The sequence below is a fragment of the Acipenser ruthenus genome, chromosome 5 (assembly GCF_902713425.1).
Source record: "Acipenser ruthenus chromosome 5, fAciRut3.2 maternal haplotype, whole genome shotgun sequence".
Classification (NCBI taxonomy): domain Eukaryota; kingdom Metazoa; phylum Chordata; class Actinopteri; order Acipenseriformes; family Acipenseridae; genus Acipenser; species Acipenser ruthenus.
Genome location: NC_081193.1, coordinates 76645115 through 76669334, shown reverse-complemented (window position 1 = coordinate 76669334; position 24220 = coordinate 76645115). Strand labels below are relative to the sequence as shown.

At 41.8% G+C, this 24220-nt stretch overlaps 1 protein-coding gene across 2 annotated transcripts in view; it reads right to left on the bottom strand.

Annotated features, from left to right (window-relative positions):
* Positions 1–24220, bottom strand: part of LOC117402202 (lysocardiolipin acyltransferase 1-like) — a 63189-nt gene that overhangs the window by 17765 nt on the left and 21204 nt on the right. For both annotated transcript variants that reach the window (XM_059024537.1, XM_034003117.3), the window contains exons 2-5: positions 21036–21206; positions 19235–19433; positions 9308–9454; positions 7724–7840 (exon numbers count right to left, since the gene is read on the bottom strand). In XM_059024537.1, the coding sequence (XP_058880520.1) occupies positions 7724–7840; positions 9308–9454; positions 19235–19433; positions 21036–21200 (628 nt within the window). In that variant the 5' untranslated portion in view covers positions 21201–21206. The remainder of the gene's footprint in view (positions 1–7723; positions 7841–9307; positions 9455–19234; positions 19434–21035; positions 21207–24220) is intronic.

Here is a 24220-nt window from a genome sequence, read left to right as displayed (position 1 = left end):
CCTGGCTGCTGAGCCCTAAGTCTCAAATTCCAACACTTGCAGCTGCATGCCTCCAAAGACGGGCACTGATCTTGTCAGCCTATCGGTACGAAATACAGTTTCGCTCTATAGAGAACAATGGGAATGCGGACACACTTTCAAGACTGCCTTTAGAACACAGTTCTACAACCCGAAGCAAAATCACTACTTTCAATGTAAACCAAATTGAAATGTTACCTGTTAAGGCAGAACAAATCAGGATTGAAACACAGAGAGATGCTGTACTCTCCATAGTCTACCAGTTCACACAAAAAGGATGGTGTACATCCCACAAAGTGATAGCTCAGCTCAAACCCTACTATTCACGCAGACTTGAGCTGACTTTGCAGGACGGTTGCTTGTTGTGGGGAATCAGAGTTGTTGTTCCTCCAAAGTTCCAAAAACATGTGTTAGAAGAACTGCACAGTCTAAATGGGAATTGTAAAAATGAAAGCCTTTTTGAAAAGCAATGGCATAACTACCCAGCTCCTGGTCCAGGCCCTGGTACTCTCCCGCCTAGACTACTGCAACTCCCTCCTGGCTGGCCTCCCTGCGTCCGCCACCCGTCCGCTCCAGCTCATCCAGAACTCTGCTGCCCGCCTGGTGTTCTCTCTGCCTCGCTTCGCCCACGCTACTCCACTACTCCGCTCGCTCCACTGGCTCCCGATCACCGCTCGCATCCAGTTCAAGACTCTTGTACTAGCCTACAGATGCCTTGACCAGTCTGCACCCAGCTACCTCCAGACCCTCATCTCTCCCTACACCCCCACTCCGCCTGCACTAGAAGACTAGCTCTACCACCGCTACGCTCCCCTGCCTCCAAAGCCCGCTCCTTCTCCACCCTTGCTCCGCAGTGGTGGAATGACATTCTTACAGATGTCAGGACTGTCAGATGTCAGGACCTTCATTTAAATGTGCTTTATTTTGCTCTTATCTGCCCCCTATTTTACTGCATTTAATCCTGTACTTCAGAATATTGTAATCTGCCAAGTGTTTAACCTGTAGTATTTTGTACTTAATCATATCCTGACGTAACTATCACTATTTAATCATATCCTGAGAGCGAGCGGAGCGGACATTTCCAGCCCGCTCTTTCACAGCCCTGAGAAGAACTGAGCATGGTTTTATTTTTCTTAAATACATGATTGGCCATGGAGTTTGCACATTGTTTTTCCACATAATTCATTATGGAGGGAAAAATTTATATTTTCCCATTGTGGAGCTGCATTTGTGTCATAAAAATGTGAGAAACATCATCAGTGTGTCCATCTGTCTGCGATTATTACATAGCCCAAATACAGCGCTGTGAACATGGTTTATATTTTCTGCACTCTTGAGGATAGTTCATACACTACCGGGTGGTTTCGTGGGTTGCTTTGAGCTCCCTAGGAGATATTCAGATACAAACAAGTCCATTATAAAGCTAATTTGATACGAATCATATGTAAAGTTTGAAATTGGTGGGTACACCGTACACGGCATCGTAGGAACCTTTTAAAAACCTGTTCATTGCAAGCTGATATTTCCTAACTTTCACTTTATTTTCAATGTATGCATTTTTTCAGTACCAATCAATAATAATGAGAATGCGTCTTCAAACTGAATTAGATAACTTATCTGAGCACTCTATGTAGGTTTTTTTTTTCTTTGCTGATCATAGCTGGGCTTTTTTTTTTTTTTTTTTTACTTGGGTAAAGTTACGCGGTTAATAATAAGGAAGATTAAATAGTATTCCTTTCTGGATGTACATGCTTTTCATCTGCAATCCACAACACGGGGGGGGGGGGGGGGGTTGGCTGGTTTATTTATGAGGAGGATATTATGAGCTGTGAGCGGAATTTTGTCACCGACCGCTCACATTCTCTGATTGGGGACTGTGACAGAGAGAAAAGAAATTTGGCCTGTAAATCTCTCTCACAACAAGAAAGGGCGTTCGGTAAGGTTGGTGGTAAGCTTTCCCCTAGATGGGCTAACTCGCTGGTAGGATGAAACCTGGAGTCGGCCATCTTGGGGGAAGCACGTAGCTGCAAGTGCCCTGAGCAACTCCATTGCAATCAGTTGCGAGGCAAACATCGATTGGAGTTACCATGGCGACGGGCTGATTAAGGGGAGTTCGGGTAGTACAAAGGGGACGCAGCTACGTGAGTACGGCCCCTTACTGCTGATAAATTAACCAAGCCGGAGTGCTATTGTCTGTTTTGTTTTATCATTGTATGTGCAGAGGACTGAGAGCGAGGGAGTTGCAGCCACGGAGCCAGCACAAACACCCAGAGCACTAACGCCCTGCACTGCACAGCACAAACACCCAGAGCACTAACGCCCTGCACTGCACAGCACAAACACCCAGAGCACTAACGCCCTGCACTGCACAGCACAAACACCCAGAGCACTAACGCCCTGCACTGCACAGCACAAACACCCAGAGCACCAACGCCCTGCACTGCACAGCACAAACACCCAGAGCACCAACGCCCTGCACTGCACAGCACAAACACCCAGAGCACTAACGCCCTGCACTGCACAGCACAAACACCCAGAGCACTAACGCCCTGCACTGCACAGCACAAACACCCAGAGCACTAACGCCCTGCACTGCACAGCACAAACACCCAGAGCACTAACGCCCTGCACTGCACAGCACAAACACCCAGAGCACCAACGCCCTGCACTGCACAGCACAAACACCCAGAGCACTAACGCCCTGCACTGCACAGCACGAAAACCCAGAGAGAGACACCACACACTTTTCCATGCACATTGTGGATTGTACAATTGTACTGTATTATTATTTGGGGACGGAAACTCGCCATGTTTCACCTGATACCATAGTTGGTAGAGGGTAGCTTTATGATTTCCTTTTTGCAAATAAACACAGATTGTTTTTGGGAAGAAATATACTGTGTGGACTTTGATTATTTACATACACCACTCGCACCGTGACAGGGACCTATACCAAGCCATATTTTGAGGGCCACCTACATACTCACTCTTCCACAATAACCAGGGTACTCAAGGTATGAGGCTTGTTAAACTATTTAATGCCTTGTACCATACGAAAGAAATCACATGCAAGTGATAATAATTAAATCTCACTGTTGTTATCGATCATTTTAATTAACATTTAAACATCCGTGGGAACATAGAACACAAAATGATGCAATATGGATCACAGACATAAGAAAAAGCTTCAGTCCCAAGAAGTACAAAAGCATTAGCAAGTGCATAATATAACATCCACTGAGGTTTATGGGTCAGTGGTTTCGTTAGTTTACCAGTCCAGCAGCTAACATATACAATAGCAGCAGAACTACATATTATTATTATTATTATTTATTTCTTAGCAGAAGCCCTTATCCAGCAAAACAAATATAGTGTGTTTTTTTCCCCCAAACCTGTTCACAGATTCATTCTACAGACCAGTAGTAGCATTGTATTCAATAGAACAAAACAATCTAATTTAACAAAAAAAAGGGAATTACTTCTGTCCTTCAGTTCTTTTGGGGGGTTTTTTGTAGTGAGAGAAACAAACACTATGGATTTAAACCACTCTTGCCAGCTGCAGACATCCACATTTGAATTTCCTTCAGCCTTTTGCATTGTACATGTTTACCTTTACCAGCCTTTTTTCTACAATTCCAACCCCCAAATGAAAAAGGAAAGTTTCTAAAATTTAAAGAGGCATACTGTGCACATTTGAGAAAGGACAGGTTTTTAAATTGGCACTAAAACTGAAATGAATTAATACATAAATTGAGCCTGTCTCATACATTTTATCCTGCAGACTGATGCCTTTGACGTAGTAGGACTAGGGACAGATCTCTCTCAGGAGGTAGAGGGGTGGGGCATTAGGTATTATACAGTCATTAGCAGGACGCTGCTTGCGTAAGAGACTCAGAGACGAGGTATGCTGTGAAAGTGAGAAAGAAATACAATAACAAAATTAACAGAAAGCAAGCTTCTGTACGCACGCCTCTCATCCTGTGTGTGTGTGGGCCTATCTGGCCACATGCAGTTTTTGTAAAATGTCCCAAACAAACGATGACCTCGCAGGGGCCCCAATTCTGCTGGGGGCCCTACGCTATAGTGTAATTTGCATATAGGTCAGCCCATTACTGGTGGAATAGTCCTCCACTAACTCTCCTTTGCTTTATGGTCCTTCTATCGGCCCTAGCAAAGTACAGAGAGCAGTCACCAGTCTGTGTTCTAGACTATTACATACAAAATGTTCCTTGCATTTCAAACTGCATCTAATTTCATAAAACAGACTTTAAATAGAACAGACTAAGAGAATCATAAAATACAGCTGTGTACAGAATATGAAGCCATTATCTCAAAGCGTTAGATCTTTTATCACCCAGAAAGCAAAGTCACATAAGTACATAAGAAAGTTTACAAACGAGAGGAGGCCATTCGGCCCATCTTGCTCGTTTAGTTGTTAGTAGCTTATTGATCCCAGAATCTCATCAAGCAACTTCTTGAAGGATCCCAGAGTGTCAGCTTCAACGACTTTATTGGAGAGTTGGTTCCAGACTCTCACAATTCTCTGTGTAAAAAGTGCCTCCTATTTTCTGTTCTGAATGCCCCTTTATCTAATCTCCATTTGTGACCCCTGGTCTTTGTTTCTTTTTTCAGGTCGAAAAAGTCCCCTGGGTCGACATTGTCAATACCTTTTAGAATTTTGAATGCTTTAATTAGATCGCTGCGTAGTTTTCTTTGTTCAAGACTGAATAGATTCCATTATTTTAGCCTGTCTGCATATGACATGCCTTTTAACCCCGGAATAATTCTGGTTGCTCTTCTGTGCACTCTTTCTAGAACAGCAATATCCTTTATGTAGTGAGGTGACCAGAATTGAACACAATATTCTAGATGAGGTCTTACTAATGCATTGTAAAGTTTTAACATTACTTCCCTTGATTTAAATTCAACACTTTTCACTATATATCCACGCATTTTGTTGGCCTTTTTTTATAGCTTCCCCACATTGTCTAGATGAAGACATTTCTGAGTCAACATAAACTCCTAGATCTTTTTCATAGACTCCTTCTTCAATTTCAGTATCTCCTATATGATATTTATAATGCTCATTTTTATTGCCTGGGTGCAGTACCTTACACTTTTCTATATTAAATGTAATTTGGCATGTGTCTTCCCAGTTCTGAATGCTGTCTAGATCATTTTGAATGACCTTTTCTGAGGCAACGGTGTTTGCCACTCCTCCTATTTTTGTGTCGTCTGCAAATTTAACAAGTTTGCATTTTCCATTTTGGATCTTATTATAGTTTCCATCAGTTTACATATAATAGAAGTCAGGCTTATTGGTCTGCAGTTACCTGTTTCCATTTTGTCTCCCTTTTTGTGGATCAGTATTACGTTTGCTATTCTCCAGTCTGTCGGTACAACCCGTCTCAAGAGACTGTTGCATGATCTTGGTTAGGGGTTTGTAAATAACTTCTTTCAGTACTAATTGGAGGATCTCATCTGGCCCAAGGGATCTGTTTATTTTAAGAGCTCTTACTCCCTTTAACACTTCTGCCTCTTATGTTAAAGTTATGTTAAAGTTAAAGGCATGTTGTCCGTATCCTCCTTTGTAAAAACTTGTGAAAAGTAATTATTTGATACATTTGCTATTTTTTTCTCTTCAGCTATGATTTTGCCATTTGTATCTCTTAGACATTTTACTTCCTCCATTAATGTTCTTTTGCTGTTATAATATTGGAAAAACTTTTTGGAATTGGTTTTAGCCCCCTTGGCAATGTTCATTTTCAAACGCTCTGTAAAAGTGCTATATTTCTGTGAATATATTTTTTTAATTGATCTATTAAACCATTTTGGCCATTTTGTTTTAGATTTTGATTTGTTTAATTTTGGGATGTAATTGTTTTGCACCTCTAGTACTACATTTTTTTCTGTAGATGTTTTCTCTATTTTACTCTAATCTACTTTTGTTAGTCTCTGTTTCATTCCTTCATAGTTTGCCTTTTCAAAATTGTAAACCTTGGCTTTAGTCTTTACTTTTGGGGTTTTAAAAAGCAGCTCAAATGAGACCATGTTGTGATCTGAGTTTGCCAATGGTTCTCTGACCTCTGTTTTAGTTATTCTGTCTTCGTTATTTGAAAAGACTAAATCAAGGCATGCATGCCTGCCCCCCCCCCCCATTTTTGATGTATAGTGCTACCCCTCCGTCTCTTCCTGCCTGTCTTTCCTATACAGTATATACCCACTAATATTATATTCGTCTCCATCACTCTCGGATAACTAAGTTTCTGTAACACTGATCACATTGTAGTTACTTGTTAGTGCAGTAGCTTCAAGTTGACCCCAATATGGTACCCATAATACAGTAGATCAGTTAAGGGTGCTCTTAAGATTTTTTCTGAGAAGTTTCCATGGCACTGGAAATTCAAAGATGCAGCTGAAGTGGTTCATGAGATGTTAGCAATAGTAAAAGCAGCAAGTTCATACAAGCTCTCCTCAAGGGGATGCGTAAATAATGAATGAATACATAACCATAATGGTCCTGTTTCTTTGCTCAATGTTTAATCCTGTTTCCATGTCATTAGCTCTTCACCGCTAACTAAACCCACAGCCTGCAATTGTGTTTCCTGCTCTCAAGGTAACCCGAGAAGGGCTAATTAAAGGTTGAGTTTCCATGCAGTGCAGTACAGCCAAGGGAAAAGCCAGCAGATATCTTTGTCTGAAAACTTTCACTGATCTCCTCACCTCAGCAAGGGGGCAAGAACTCTGTATAGGGTAACAGACAGTGCACACTGCTCAAAGGAATATCATAACCAAGGAATGACAGGGTGCCTTCCCCTTTTAGATATATATGTATGTATGTATTTATTTGTATTGTTGTTGTTGTTATTATTATTATACAGAATTGTATTGGGTTTGTTTATATGCAGGCGGACGAATACCGTCCACTATATATAGCGTTGTGACATGTGAGAATGTGGCCACAGCCTTAATTGTGTAATTGTTAATTATTGGATAATTTGGCTCCAGCCACAAACTATAAAAGCAAGGAGAAATCCCTTGACAGAAGGAGAGTGTATTGGAGTTGAGAGCGAGAGCAAATGCTACCAGAAAGCGAGCCAAGGTACTCGTTTGGTAAATTGTCAATATTGTTTGTCTATTTAATTTGGCCAACGTGCCGTTTTATTTTGGATAAAATGTTTTGGTTTTTGTTTAAATCTTTTATTTTGAATTAAATACGAGCGCAGCAGCGCCATTTTGCCCCGTACCACCTGTGTTATTGTTTAATTTCCCTGGTCTGCTGTCATCCCTGCAGCCCTCACTGTCACAATCACCTATTACTGTTCATTATGATTGCAGACCGTTTTCTATTACTCAGAAAGAGGTTATGTTTCTAATGGCCAGCAGGTGTCGCCGGTACCTGCACTGCACTGAGTTATACTGTATAAGCAACCATTCAGAAATGCATCTCCCTAACCCAGTTACTGATGCTGTGGACTTTACAGTAGTGAGGCCTCAACACTGAATACAGTCCCTCTATCACCTTACTGAAGAGTTCTTCAGACTGTTCCATACTTTGAAGCACAGGCCAAATACATTGAGCTGAAAGGAATAAAACAATTCCAACAGCACAGAACTACACGGCGAGAAACAATTCCGGGCCTGGTTGTCGGTTGCCATGAGAACACTGTGTTGGAGATGATGACATATTGCAGCTGTGCCTCACCTTTCCGCAGGCTCTCTACGATGAAGGTGAAGCCAGTGGTCCGGGGGTGCAACACATACTTGTACTTCTGCAGCCCGTTCTTCTCTGCAAAGACATCGCTGCGTGCCCGAGTGTTATCTGAGAGAGCCAGAGACAAAAGAATAAAAAACATAAGAACATTTACAAACATGAGGTGGACATTCGGCCCTTCCAAAAAAAAAAAAAAGTGTATGTATATATAAATGTTCTCCGAGATACAAGGTGGTGTCTGAATTTCACCCCCCCAATGTTGAATTCATCTGAAGCACAGACCTATTGAGAATAGAAACTAAACACCACCACAGTTGCACACCTTAGTGAGTATAGCAATTAGTTTCTTATATTTTAAACTTGTAATTTAAAACTCCCACACGCCTACACATGTTTTTTTTAGCATCAACTGCTGGCCACCCTTTACTCCAGGTGACTATGAAACATTATATTACAATGCTGCGCCTCAGATGTTTTGTAAAATGAAAGTGTGGCAGCAGTGGTTTTGTTACACAGGGGATGCTTACTATTAAGCACCCCACATCAGGTCCTCTGCATGCCTATTTATAGTTCGATGCTTTGTCTTGACTCTTTTTATGCACAAAAATAAACTTTCATTTGTTTAAATTATATTCTGCGAGAACTGCAATACCCAATTAAGCAAAGGCTGTGAATTATATAATTGTTTTAAGAAAACCAGAATTTAAATAAATGACAAAAATTTAAAATCGAAATAGGGTCAAATTGAAACCTGAAAATGCAGAGCACATCCCTAGACAGGAGCCTAAATCTCGCTTTCAAATCTATGGTACATTTTCATTCGATTTGCAGCTCAGATTCATTCTCTCCCTGTCACATATCCCACCCCTCACAGTGGAGCCGTAGGCGCACTCGGCTAACCCTAACACCCCCAATTACCCCTTCACCCCAGGGAAAAAAAAAAAATCGCATTTTGATGTTCCTTACCCACACAATGCTTCTTCAAAAATATTAATAGTTTATTCTGCAAGTGAATCACTCCTTGTTGTGTTTAATTTCTACCGTTTTCCACCTGCTGCGACAAATATAGCCAAGACATGATATCAATAATATTATATTATTATAAAAATAATAATAGCCCCTTGCAATGCAATGTAAATCACTGGAGAATGACAAACTATCAATCCGCGTGAGCAATTACATCACATAGCAACCGTCGCCGACTTCATTCCAGATCTAGGTTAGATTAGAAAAGAATGATGTTTGAAAAACGTATTTTATTTGTTTGTGAAGAAAACTTTGACCATCTTATATGTGATTATATTATGTGTCGGGGGAGGGGGCTCAAAAAGTGGAAGACAGAATGCCATATAGATCATCTGGGGGAGCAAACCAAGGTTGGGGGCAGTTGGGGGGGGGGGGCAATTGCCCCCCATGCCCCACAGCAAATGACGCCCCTGCATGTGCGCCCCCCTGCTGCACCTGTGAGGTCAGTACTGCCCACAGCGCCTCTGCTGTACCTGTCAGGTCAGTACTACCACAGCGCCCCCTGCTGTACCTGTCAGGTCAGTACTGCCACAGCGCCCCCTGCTGTACCTGTCAGGTCGGTGCCCTCAGGGAAGATGAGCAGCTGCAGGGGTTCTCGGATGGCGCAGAAGTACTCCAGCATGGCCTCTACGTGGCGCTGGTCGTCCTCCCATTTCCTGTGAATAAAGATGAAGGAGGCGACCTGCATGGCCCAGCCTGCAAAATACAAAACACCACAACACTGTAAAACACTAAACAACCCACAACACAACACAACACAATTACTCTCCAATTTAAACACTGTGAGTAAAATGTATTTTGGGTGCGTGAAATGCAACATTACCTTGAAGTCATGAGTACTTTCAATAAATACTGTACATATTTTAATGCTAACTTATGGGGTATGCATTAACTACTGACTTAGGCCTAAACTTTAACTGTAATGTTACTTTGAACTACTGTACCAAAAAACTTGGTCTTACAAAAAAAAACTTCTTTCCCAATTTTCCACCTGAAAAACATTCAACAAATGTCTTTTTCGCAGTCATTTAGTCTTGTCTTAATATTAATAATATTATAGTCCAGGGAGTTGCTACTCTCAATGTAGTTAGCTACTGTGTTCACCGAATCTCCTCCCACTAGTATTAGGCTGGAACAGTTTTTATAGTTGCTTTCTGTACATCTTCCTTTTTCAGTCTCTTATGCTCTCCCTTTCCAAGTCGATAAACATGCTCCCTAAAAAACGTAAAACAAAAGAAATTCCAAAAATATTTTTTTTTTTTTTTTTTTTTTAAATCCCACTGCAATCACAGCTAGTGATTTTGATTTATAGGCGAGTATAAACTGCAGGTAAAACTTGCAGACGACGCACATCTCTACTTTAATTACATGAGCATGCTAAACGAGCTTGACATTCAGAATGCATTAATTCTGCCGGAGGAGGATGTGCTCATCCTGTCCCCTGTTCCTGGGTAAGAAATCCCTTCTGTTTGGGAGAAAATGCTTCTCGTCAGAATGTTGGTCTGTTTCTGATGCATTCAACTTACAACTGTGTGTAAACTGTGCCATATGTACTTGGGTATGGACGTACAACCACATCCACTATATCCCCTGCGGGGGCGATAAGAAGAAAATGATTTATTGCTGGCAGAGCAAAACGGTGGATCCTTTTCAGATAAACACAGCAAGAAAAATCTCCATTGAGATATAAGAGATGCCGATTGCACAGCACAGGAACACACACAGGGTGCCATAGCCAGACAACCGATTCACAACATTGCACCTAACAAAAACAAAACAAACTGGAAAGGACATCACAGCAAGAGCTCCAAATAGTTCCAAATGTTAGCCAAGTGCTAAATTATTAAAATGTTGCCACTCTAGACGTTAGCCTTATTGTTTGCATAATACAGGGAAGGCCAGTTTATTTCACATACATGCCCTTCGCGGGTCACCCGTGTAAAGGTGATGGTTCAAATCTCACTCCCATCTGCAAAGACCATCTGTTCCCAACACTGGTGAAACACTGCAAATCTGAAAATGTTAGGTTATTATCTTGGTTCCCTGAAATAGAACTGTAGCCATTACCGAATTGGCATTTACCTTCAAAAAAACCCGAATCCGGAATATTGAATACCAAAGCTGCTCACCAAGCCTGTGATGCAGTCATGGCCCTCCCTCAAGGTCACAAAAGGACTGCGCTCACAGATCTCAGCGTCATTCTTCCTTCAAGTCTGCTGCAATCATGGACACAGTGACCTTGAAGGTTAATGGTTATATTCCTATTTCAGGGAACCACAGTTATGATAATAAGTTAACGTTCCCTTTCAAGTACAAAATGTAACCATTACCGAATGGGTGAGTGTACCAAAGCCGTCGCAAGAGCAAGACTGCAGACAGCTGGAATGCTACAAGGCTGAGTCAAAGGCTGCCATTCGAAACCCCAGTAATAAATAGCTAGGGTGAAAAAATTGAGGGAGAGTTTAACCTCTATGCCTGTGTTGTAAGGGTCGACTGGGAAGCCGCCCTTAATCCAGTTCCTTGACAGATGCACCTCGGAATAAAGCCCACGAAGTTGCAATGCCCCTGGTGGAAAGGACAGTGAGCTTTTCTGGAGGGGGTGAATGGAGACATAGGCAGTCCTGACCGTGTCTGCTGTCCACTTGGACAGCTGCTGCTTAGTCAGGGCTTGACCATGGGACTTCGCCCCATAGCAGACACAAAAAATGTTCAGACTGCCTCCAACTTTTTGTCTTGTCAACATAGTATGCTAGGGCCCGAACTGGAAAGGAGGTGGAGGGAAAGCAGATGCCTTTATCCAAGATAGTCTTTGGCAAAAAGGCAGGATTGGTACGGAGCGTAACCTTTGTCCTGGCCTCTGTAAAAATTAAGCAGGCTTTTGCAATAGAAAATGCCTCCATCTCACACCCACTTTGCTGACGTGATGGCGAGCAAGAAAGCCGCTTTGAATGTCAGCTCAGCTGAATGCAGGGGTTCAAATGGAGGCTCCAGCGAGGAACAATGTGCTTCATAGGCGGCCGAAGCCACAAGCCCCTTTCAAAAATTGCCCCACCAGGAAGTGAGCTGCTGGGGAGACTGAGCCATTCTTAACATGGCAAGCTGAACTAGCTGCCAGATAGACCTTTAATGTAGAGGGGGATTTCCCGTAGTCAAACAAGTCCTGCAGAAATTGCAGGATTACTGCCATGGGATAAATCGTGGGGTCAAACCCATGAGGCAGACCCCATGTCTGAAAGACACCCCACTTCTACCCGTACTAGGTACGCGTGGACGCTGCCCTGGCATTTTGTAGGGTGTCAATAACCCTGTTGGACAGACCCAGATGGCTCAAATGCCACCGCTCAGGGGCCAGACCCAGACCTGCAGACGAGGTTCTCGTGCGCCAGAGCAAAAGCTTGCGGGCCACACGATGGAGACAATGGAGACCTGAGGCCGCCCTGGTGCTTGATGTAAGCCACCACTGTCGTGTTGTCTCTCTCGATGGTAAACTGCCTGCAGCTCTAAAACACTGATGTGGAGACCCTGTGCCAAGAGGCATTCCACACACCTTGTGCACCCCGGCCATTCTACACAGTGTTTGGTTGCTACCTCTTGATTAGAGGTGGCAACCAAACACTTACAAACATACAAGTCATTAAATTGAAAAAAGAAAAAAGAAAAAAAAAGACAAAAACTTGATATTAACATACATAATCTGTTTAAAGTCTGGTGCGAGCTGCTAAGCAAGATGGATTGTTTTTGAGTTCTGGGTTCACTGACTAATAACGTAAACCACAGCGATGCCCTGGGGACAAGCACAAACCAAGGGCCGCAAATGTCACTGAAACTAACTGTTCATATTAAAAAGATCCAATTCTTGGTTCATGAAGGAACCACAGACTAACAAATACACACCATCTGAAAGCTTTTTAAAGGTCACAAAAATGTATTCAAAATCCTTTCACAGTCTTCAACACAAACTGAAATATATGAATAATTTTAGTTTTCAGTACCATTTCAGAAGCAGAAAAAGTATGTCTGTTTCACAAATGATGATCTGCAGGTCATGATTTTAATGGGCTACCTGTATGACGTACGATGCATAACAAGATCAAATGGTAATTTCAATCATGGCCAATTTTGTTTAAAGACAGCAATTAAAATGAGTTATGGGAGGGTAAGTAGTCATAGCAACTATAAAACACACGCATTCTTTATTCAAGAACCGTTCAGTGAACTACAATGAGTGGTGTTGTGCTTTTGGTCTTTGGTTTCACAACACAAACAATACGATTCATCAATACACCCCTGTGCCTCTCTGCCTCAGCACAGGCCTGGCTGCTCTCCCTCTGCAGATTTGACTTGGCTTCTCCATCAACATCCCATCCTGCAGGGAAGGATCTTCTTTCCAGGAGTCCAGCCAGTGGCAGGCAGACGTCTCACAGCGGGTTCATTATCTGGAGAGACCCAGTACCTACGCTGGAGTGAGGGCGACACAGAGGATATTTATACATGTTCCAATACAGCCCTGTTTCCGATGCTGCAGCTGTGAACTTGTGCGAGTGTGCTTGGTCCTCAAGTTACACCACACAGACAATGCTGTGCTTTTCCACCACTTCAGGAACGTCTCTTAAGCCTTCATGCTCACCAAACAGAGCAGGTCCAGGTTTTAAATTAGAAATGAGAGTTAGCATAACTTAGGGGGTATGTCATATCAGATCGAATGGTTTGTAAACATGAAGTAATGTGGAGACGGGAAAAAGATCTGCAACATTGACATGTCCTGAGGTTTACAACATTGAAAACAGTAAAAAGGATAATTACAACAGTGAAAAGGTTCATTACTACAGCAAAAAGGATCATTACAACAGTGAAAAGGTTCATTACAACAGTGAAAAGGTTCATTACAACAGTGAAAAGGTTCATTACTACAGTGAAAAGGTTCATTACTACAGTGAAAAGGTTCATTACTACAGTGAAAAGGTTCATTACTACAGTGAAAAGGTTCATTACTACAGTGAAAAGGTTCATTACAACAGTGAAAAGGTTCATTTCTACAGTGAAAAGGTTCATTACTACAGTGAAAAGGTTCATTTCTACAGTGAAAAGGTTAATTACTACAGTGAAAAGGTTACTACCTGTGACAGAACTCTAGTGACACAATTATAGAAAGCATCTTGTAAAGACTCTGTCTGAAAGCGAGGTCAGAGGTTAAAAGAGTTTTACACTGATGAAACGAGACCAAAAAGTCTCATAACCCCAACGTGGTCTTAGGTCACTGGTGCTGTTAGATTTTGCCTGATGTTTAAAAAGCCATTTTGCTACCTTTAATAAGCTTTAGTGCTCTTTTCACTGCTCCGTGATCACTGAGGAGTTGACGATGTCACATACAATGTGTTCAAGAGCAACGTTTCCCAAAGTTGGGGTCACGACCCAAATATAGATCGCGGCAAGGTTTCTGACGTTCAGTGCACACTGTTAAGATTTAGTTTCACTGTACAACTTCTTATGGTTATATTCAAAATAAATATAATTTGCATACAAATCATAAGCAGTAATTATGTAAACAATGTATTGTTTTATCACCAGTCTTCTGCTTTAAATTATATGAACCAAAAAAAAATAAAAGTATAAGGTGACATTTTAAGTGCGGTTACTTGAAAACCAGTTGTTAAAATGGATGCAAAATGAAAAAATGTCTAATCCTACTTGCAGCTCAAAGAAATAAAACAAAACAAAACAAAAAAACCTTGCAATTACCAGGTCATATTAATTTCAGTTTTTCTTACATTGGTGACGAGGATGATCCGCGTCCTCATGTGTCATTTGCTGTGAAGTACTGACTCACGAAAGCTAAGGCATCGACATCTTGAGACTTGGCATCCAGATTGCGTTGGGAAACGACACGGGTTTCCAGAAGCTGATCAATTAGCTAATCAGCAAGACGTTCTTAAAAAATCAGTCTCAGAGAAGGAGATGAATGTATCCTACCTGGTTACAATGCATTCTGCAAAAAGCAAAAAACTGCACAACTGCCTATTGTCGGTATGTTTGCAATGACTGATGTTGAATTGAATATTAAAACTGGTATTCAGTATGTTGCAACACAATTTTAAATCGATATTAACGTGGCAGTAAAAGAAGCAATCCAGGCAAGTATTCTGGTCTCAAATGCACGATTTATTTTACAAAAACGAGCAGTTCAATAAAATAAATGCAACAGTGGCGGGTCATCAGCCGAGGCAAGTGGGGCATGGCCTAATCAATAATTCCCAAAGGCTAAAAAAAACATTTTGCATATTTGTACTATTTAATTGACTTGAGTAAAGTTCTTACTGCACCTTAAAAACGAAGTCCAAACAAACAAAACCAGGTGCGCAGATCTCCAAATACATGTAGTAGCAGAAGTCGAAAAGGATCCGCACACTGTGATCAGGAGAGTGGCAACAAAGAAAGCACTACATAATCAAAGTAAGCAAAAAAACAGTGTGCTGATCCTTTTCAACTTCTGCTACTATTTAATTGAGAAATATAAAACACATTTAAGCATATTAAATACACTTAAGTCCACAGAAGTGCTAGTGACATTATTTAAAAGTCCCAACTCGCTTTCACCAGTAGCGAAAGCGCAACGCCAGAAAGCTGGAACAATGTAATGCAGCCGCACTGCCGCGTGATGCACATATGAACAATACTGTATAACCCTCTCTATGACCATAATAAGACCTTTAGCTAGCAACCTGGAGGAAGGGTCTGTTTAGCCATGGATTCCCAGAGGTTTAATTTCCCCTACTAACTTGGTGGGTCGAATGGCTTTTTCTCATTCTAGATGTTCTTATGTTCTTATAACAAAGGGAATGGACATTCGGGAAAAACAGATTTAGGTTCTGGTTTGTGAATGGTGTGCAAGTTTTCACGAGACAGCTCAATAAATCTTTATAGTGACTTGAAAGCCAACATCAACACACTGCACACGATAGGAGTACTGATTGTAGGAATTCTATTACAGGCATGCTGACAGTCATGGTCAATCACTGAGAGGCCTTGGAGCTGTGCATGCACTGTGGAAGAGGACAACAAATAATCTGGGTTGTTGTGCCTTTCTCTGAAAAGTGTGGATTTATGACAGGATCCAACAGGGGTGTTTGCTTCAGGTCTGACTCTACACCCCTTTGTCGCTATAAATATCAGAGTGGGGCCCTTGATTAGCTGTGGCTGATCTCAGAGTGAACTGAACTTCTCTCTCAAAGTACATTTCAAGGCACAGTGCCCTATGCACAAAAGAATGTTATGTACAGGACTGTTATGTTTTTAAAAAAAAATGATAATTGATTCATTAAATCAAGTTTTCAGTTCATGAAACATTTTTCTAAACTGTTTGAGAGAGGGTTTAAAAGTTCATTTTCACTTTTCAAAGCACTGTTTTATTTTTTTTTTAAAAATCTATTTTAAATGCACAAATAAAAAATACAGTACCTTCTCATTACAAGGCCCTTTATACCACAGAATCAGTTAAAAAGCGTCATGGTCTTGGTCCCCATTTGCCCCATAATGCCAGCAGGATCTCTTAACTATGGCTCCCGACTACAGCTATAGCTTTCTATATTTAGCTTTCTTATTCTGGTTGCTGTTTCCAAAGGCTTTGTTTAAACGTCCTCAGACAGGTCCACAGCAGAGGGGTGCCGCTAGCAGTTTAGCATGTGGTTTTCCTGCACGCACTGCTGATTGCAAGAAAGGTAGATACCATGAGATTGGATCACTGAGACAGGCAGCAGCACTGCCATGCATAGACATTTCACTGAATCAGTTGGAAGCAAGCTGCCTCACAACCCCAGTGTTAGATTGATCAGAGCATGTTCCTGAGGGGAGGATTCAGCCTGCTGAGATCTGGTTCTGTCACAAAGACCTGCACCAACAGACCTGCTGATGAGGTTTTGCAAGAGGTGTTGAGGAAAGCTGTCTTCGGGAGGTGAAGGAAAGCAGTTGTGCAAGTTGACAGGATGTGATCAAATATTGAATTGTGCGTGTCAGTGCTTGTGTGTGTGTGTGTATGTGTATGTGTACAGAGACTGGGGTGTGTGAACTATGCATCAGCTGCAGAGTCATTTACAATTACGTCTCACCCGAAAGACGGAGCACAAGGAGGTTAAGTGACTTGCTCAGGGTCACACAATGAGTCAGTGGCTGAGGTGGGATTTGAACCGGGGACCTCCTGGTTACAAGCCCTTTTCTTTAACCACTGGACCACACAGCCTCCTGTTGTGAGATCTAGCTCTGAATAACTATTAATTTCATATTTTGGTGCTGCTGAGTGATTTTTGTGTTTTTATTGGATCTCATTTTGGAATCTATCTCGTATTCATTTAAATCCAACGACAGAATGACTGGGCGAATTGCACTTTTCCAAATTGTTAAGCAGATGCAGAGCTTGATCAAAAGAAAATAAATCACCCGATTTCAGCTGTAGCATACTATAGGTTGTTTTCCCCTAAATGACACTTGCTAGATAAACAGAATACTCCATGAATGTTCATAGAAACCAGTGGCTATTTCACTCACAAGGATAGGCGTATTATAGTACTCTGTGAATGTTTATGGAGTATCCTCTATGCCAGTGGTTTTCAGTCTTTTTTTAAAACTGTACCCCTTCTGTCTGAAAGTTTCAGCTCAAGTACCTTTACAATTTATCTTCTGAATTGTACCACAGTTGCAATAAAAGGCAGAATAATCAGATTAACAAATCCCCCCCCCCCCAATGTTTATTTAATATATAATTGTGGCAATGTGCCCCGCCCCTGTGTGCATATTATGTGTTGTATGTTGCGTGCGTGTGTTAATGTTGGTGTATAGAGATTGGTACACGGGATATAAACGGGTCTGTGTTTCACGTGTGATTTAAAAGTGTAGATTTGTATTTAGGCACGAGGAGGGCACAAATCACTTCACGTGCTGGTTAAATGTAATATGTGAGCACGGGGTTGCACAGAATTAATTCACGTGCTGGGATTCAAGTGAATAATTAATTAGTAATTGAATCCCAGCACAACAGTATATAAAGATGCACATTTCATTCACTCAGTGTTGGGTGTTCGAGAGTGGAGAACGGGTGAGAGAGAAGGAGAACGTAAAAGTGAAGTAAAATAATAATCTAGAAGTGTTTGTACTCACCGTGTTTGTTTGTCTCTCCGTGCACCGTTTGTTAAGTGTTTAGTACGTTTTGTTTGTCTATTTATTTTGGCACAAGTGCCGTGTCCTGTTTTGTGTTTAAAACCTTTTATTTTCTGTTCTGTTTATTAATGCTGAGCGAAAGCATTCGCTCAGCTTCACCAAACCACACATCTCTGTCTGTTTATTTCCTGCTTCTGGTCTGACGCCACCCACTCCGGCCGTCTTTGTGACAATAATTTACGTCAAAATAGTTTGGGATTGCTGCTGGTTTAGGACAGAATACCAAACAGTAATTCTTAGAATCTCTTCGGAACACACATAAATCGCTTTCTATTCATCAGTTATTATGAATAATCCAAAATAGTTTGCACTGTAAAATCCGCTTTGCACTTTCTGTAGACTCTTTTGTGTTTTCTTCCTTCATTTTTCTTTTGCAAGTAAGAAATTTACAATTTTTTGACTTGAGAAACAATACACAGGATAATCTGGATTTACTCTATCAAAACACAGAAACAATTCAACCAGCCACTATTGCCGTTACTAAAATGCAGCCACTCCTAATAATGTAAGAGTGGAATCATGCATGCAGTACAGGTTGATGATAATTTAGAAATATTTACAGTGGTTTAGAGATAATATAATTCAAGAGCATTAGGTTTTGTTTACTTTCATTTTTATTTTTTCACTTCTGAGTCGCCCTGCGTACCCCCTATGTCACTTTGATGTACCCCGAGTCGTATGCGTACCCCCTATGACACTTTGATGTACCCTGAGTCGTATGCGTACCCCCATGACACTTTGATGTACCCTGAGTCGTATGCGTACCCCCATGACACTTTGATGTACCCCGAGTCGTATGCGTACCCCCTATGACACTTTGATGTACCCTGAGTCGTATGCGTACCCCCTATGACACTTTGATGTACCCTGAGTCGTATGCGTACTCCCTATGACACTTTGATGTACCCTGAGTCGTACGCGTACTCTGGTTGAAAACCCCAGCTCTACAGCTATGGCCAAAAGTTTTGCATCACCCTATGGAATTAACTAATTTTGCTTCATAAAGTTGAATGAAACCTGCTGAATAATGTTACATTAAGATAACATGAAATACTGTACTGCTATTATGACTTCCTGTAGATTTAAGCGATATAATTTTGTAGATTGGTTACATGTTAAATAAAAGATCCAAATTATGTTCAGATATTGTTTTTTTTTTTTAATAAAAGTATGCTTCAATCCTTAAATTCTAGGTGATGCAAAAACTTTAGCCATAGCTGTATATATTCCAGTGAGGATAGTTGAATGGAGTAAATGGGGTGTACTGACCAAATCCAGGGACTGCCTTGAGTGTGGCCTTGAGGCAGATCTTCTCCAGCCGCAGGTAGCTGTAGCGCAGGAGGCAGTTCCACAGGAACATCCAGTCGAGGCGCGTGCGGTGATTCATGATGATCACACTGCGCTCGCCAGGGATGAAGCCATCGCCTGTTATCACCACCTTCGCACCAAACACTATCTCCAAGAGAGCCTGCGGTGAGAGAAGAGCATCAGGAAGCGAATACACTGCACACATCACACACCATACAGATAGAGGGAATACACTATACACATCCTACACCATACAGAGAGAGGCACTGTACACATCACACACCATACAGAGAGAGGGAATACACTATACACATCATACACCATACAGAGAGGCACTGTACACATCACACACCATACAGAGAGAGGGAATACACTGTACACACCATACACCATACAGAGGGAGGGAATACACTGTACACATCATACACCATACAGAGAGAGGGAATACACTATACACATCATACACCATACAGAGAGGCACTGTACACATCACACACCATACAGAGAGAGGGAATACACTGTACACACCATACACCATACAGAGGGAGGGAATACACTGTACACATCATACAGAGAGAGGGAATACACTGTACACACCATACACCATACAGAGGGAGGGAATACACTGTACACATCATACACCATACAGAGAGAGGCACTGTACACATCACACACCATACAGAAAGAGGGAATACACTATACACATCATACACCATACAGAGAGGCACTGTACACATCACACACCATACAGAGAGAGGGAATACACTGTACACATCATACAGAGAGAGGGAATACACTGTACACACCATACACCATACAGAGAGAGGGAATACACTATACACATCATACACCATACAGAGAGAGGCACTGTACACATCACACACCATACAGAAAGAGGGAATACACTATACACATCATACACCATACAGAGAGGCACTGTACACATCACACACCATACAGAGAGAGGGAATACACTGTACACACCATACACCATACAGAGGGAGGGAATACACTGTACACATCATACACCATACAGAGAGAGGGAATACACTATACACATCATACACCATACAGAGAGGCACTGTACACATCACACACCATACAGAGAGAGGGAATACACTGTACACACCATACACCATACAGAGAGAGGGAATACACTGTACACATCATACAGAGAGAGGGAATACACTGTACACACCATACACCATACAGAGGGAGGGAATACACTGTACACATCATACACCATACAGAGAGAGGGAATACACTATACACATCATACACCATACAGAGAGAGGGAATACACTGTACACATCACACACCATACAGAGAGAGGGAATACACTATACACATCACACACCATACAGAGAGAGGCACTGTACACATCACACACCATACAGAGAGACGGAATACACTGCACACATCATACAGAGAGAGGGACAGTCAGGGGAAGGGGAATACATTGTACACGTCATACATCATACAGAGAGAGGGATAGAGAGAGAGAAATGGGCGTACCCTGTATACATTACACCATACAGAGAGAGGGATAGAGAGAGGGGGGTACCCTGTATATATCACACCATACAGAGAGAGGGTTATAGAGAGATAGAGGGGGGTACCCTGTATACATCACACCATACAGAGAGGGATAGAGAGAGGTGGGGGTACCCTGTATACATCACACCATACAGAGGGATAGAGGGGGAGAGAGAGCAAGAGACAGAGTCTTTATGAGAGTGGATCAGCAGGGAGGGATGCTCACCACGGGGAGAGTGAGCCAGGTGGCCACGATGCGGTCTGTCAGCCAACGGTACCAGGCAGGAGAGACCAGCATGAGAGGCAGGAAGGGGGCGAGCATGAAGACACTGCCGAAGAAACTACCCAGGAACAGGGTGGTCAGGAAGTAGATCCCCCTCAGTGATGCCATGGCAACCTACAGGAGGGAGACAGCGGAAGTGTGAGTGTGAGAGGGAAAAGGAACGTGTGAGGGGGGAGTGTGAGAGAAAAGGGAGGGAGGGGAAGTACCCCTCTATAAATCAGGGTGTCACATTAATTCTCTGGGCTCAGGAAACACAGCCACATGGTCAACGGACCAGGTTTCTCCAAGAAAGCTCAAAGCCAGTACAGAAAAATTAAATTTCAATATTGAAGTAACAGGAAATTGCAGGAGTAAATATGACAAGAACAATAACAATGATTCCAATTTAAATTTTAGTTACCGTATTTACCCAATAAAATAAACTTGAGAATTTTAACTGAATGCTGACGTAGTTGAAAATGCCTGGACGATTGGTGCTTTTCAAGAATATTTTCACACAAAAATCTAATTACAGTACAATATGCATTATTTCTGGAAGCATAGCGATATGTAGCATAACATGAAGTCAAGTGAAGTCTACTCAGTATTGTGGCAAGGTGCCCGCCCCTTTTTTATTATTTATGTATGATTATTATTTGTGTATTATTATTATTATTATTATTATTATTATTATTATTATTATTATTATTATTATTGTACTTTTGTGTGGACAGACGAAAGCCGTCTGACGTTGTTGTTTGTTGTTTTTTAGGTTTCTTTTAGTATTTCTAAATGTACCACTGTTGGGTGTTTAATAGTTACAGTGCATCGGCATGGCTGGGTTAATGGACAATAAAAGAACCCTGCTCTCAGCTCACCCTGACGCAACAGGACAGAGAATAGATACAGTACACAGTGTACAATGAAGGGTGAAGCTCTGGTCTCCTCTCTCTGTCTTTCTCCTCTGCTGTCCCTCTGGCACTCACCCAGTCTGGACCGGACGTCTCCATAGCAGGAACAGAACAATTTCCATGGTTTCCAGGTTACAGCAAAGTGCTAACAGCTAAAAATACCAATTTCAGCTTTCACCACAGTTTTTTTTAAGCATTCTTGGCAAGCATAAGGAATTAAAAAAAAGGAGAAAGGAGAGAAAAATGAGATTCGCTAGAGACAGACAGAGAGAGAGAGAGAGAGAGAACATGTGGTACTGTAATAACAGTGGAATTGTCCAGAAAGGTCGTTCTGAGGGTAGTATGAATTTCATCTCCTTATTAGGTATCATTATGCACCGGGCCATACACAGCAACCAGTGCCTGGTGTGGAGCGCAAAGCAACTGCAGGCGAACAGCGGTTACTGTCACTTTACTACCTGTAATGTGTAATCCCACAAACAGGCACATGGGCTTATATATTCGGTTACACGCTGTTTTCTGTTAAAATGCAGTCACTCTTTTAGTTGCATATACAGTAGAAGCCCATGCGTTTGTCTCCGAGTATAAGCGCCCCCTGGTTGAAGATGAGTGTAAATGCAAGGCGTGGGGGCCGAGATGTCTATAAAGACCTGCATTACTTTACATGAGCATGGTAAGCTGTGCTAGTAAAACTGATCATTAAACCCTTGTAGGTGGATTTTTAATAGATATTTTTTTTTCTGTTCTGTGTATAATCTTATGAATAAGCTCACCACAACAAAACACTCACATGAACCTACTTGCGCGGTTATACAGTACCATTTTCACCTGCCATAACACTGTCAATAGGGGACAGGTCCACCACAGACAGCCAGAGAGTCAACAAGGCAAACTGGTCTGTGTGACCTCCGTTAGCAGAGAGTTTTCACTCTTGGTTAGGGGCTCGCCGGGGGGTTGCATTGGTCTTTGCGCTCCCGCTGGGCTACAAAGGTAAATCAGCTGGGGAGTGTTCACCTCACCACTGTGCTTCAGACAGCGACCCCTACTGGTCAGGTGCCCTGCGAATCCAGGCAAAGAGTTAGAGAAGAACGCATGGAATGAAGTTCACCCATCGATCTTCAGGCCTCCTGATCAGTAAGTGGGCTCAATTTGAATCTACATATTATTGGTGTTTTATCTTTATTAAATGTTATTTTTTTTCCCCCTGCAGTGTACAGTGCTTCCCCAATACAGCTATGTTCCCTACAGCACACGTGGTGCAGACGTGGTTTAAAAACGCTACACTCTTCCTGCTTCAGTGTTGTACCGTGCAACCCTTTCAGAAATGTAAACCGCATTGCACTGCTGCACAGCAGAATTACCTTCATCTAATTTCTAGGTATTAAAGAAACTGGCTCACTCTGCCTTCATCTTATAATACCGCACCACAGTTCTTCATATGATGTTGTAAACCACCTGTCACTGAAAACAGGAAATGTCTTGACAGTGCCAAGAGAGCTCTGTCCTGATAATGTATACAGGTACTGCAGGAGCGGAAACAGCAGCTGAGAATAATATCCAGAGAGCTAGATGAGGCAAGACCGAGGGCCAGCCCAGCTCTCACTGCACTACACATTTAACCCTCTATTGCCAGCACTGTACTGTACTGTACTTTGAGTTGCCCCTTCCTGCATCAATACTAATAATCATTATAAATCACAAATGAGAAATCTACCAATCTCCGTTAAAGATTGGTGAAAATTCCAGTACATCTTATCATTCTACGTGCAGCTACCATTGAACATACAGCATAGTCCTATAGTTAAAAACATGATTAATAAAAGTTCCCGAGTACAATCTTCATTTTCGTTAATAAGCCGTGTGCCTCTTAAAATAACAGAAATCATCACACACAGTTTGAGCAGTCATAACCCCAAACTGCATGAGATGACGTCTTAAAACAAAAACAGCTACTCTACCCACCACTGTACTTACTGTAGACAGCAGTGTTAGTTTCTTGGCTAGATAATAAACAGTGAAGATACAAGTACACAGGGCTCCACTCACATGGTGCTATTTTGTATTTGAGGATTTATTTGTTAGTGTTTATTTTCAAAAATGAAAATGGCCGATTTCAACGTGTTTTTTATGAAAACTACAGCATTAAAAAACACACAAAAATATGTAAATTGGTATTTTCAGAAAGTCCCTATTCTTGTAAAATCAAGAAAGTTCTGTAAAGAGTGGTAAGTACAGAGC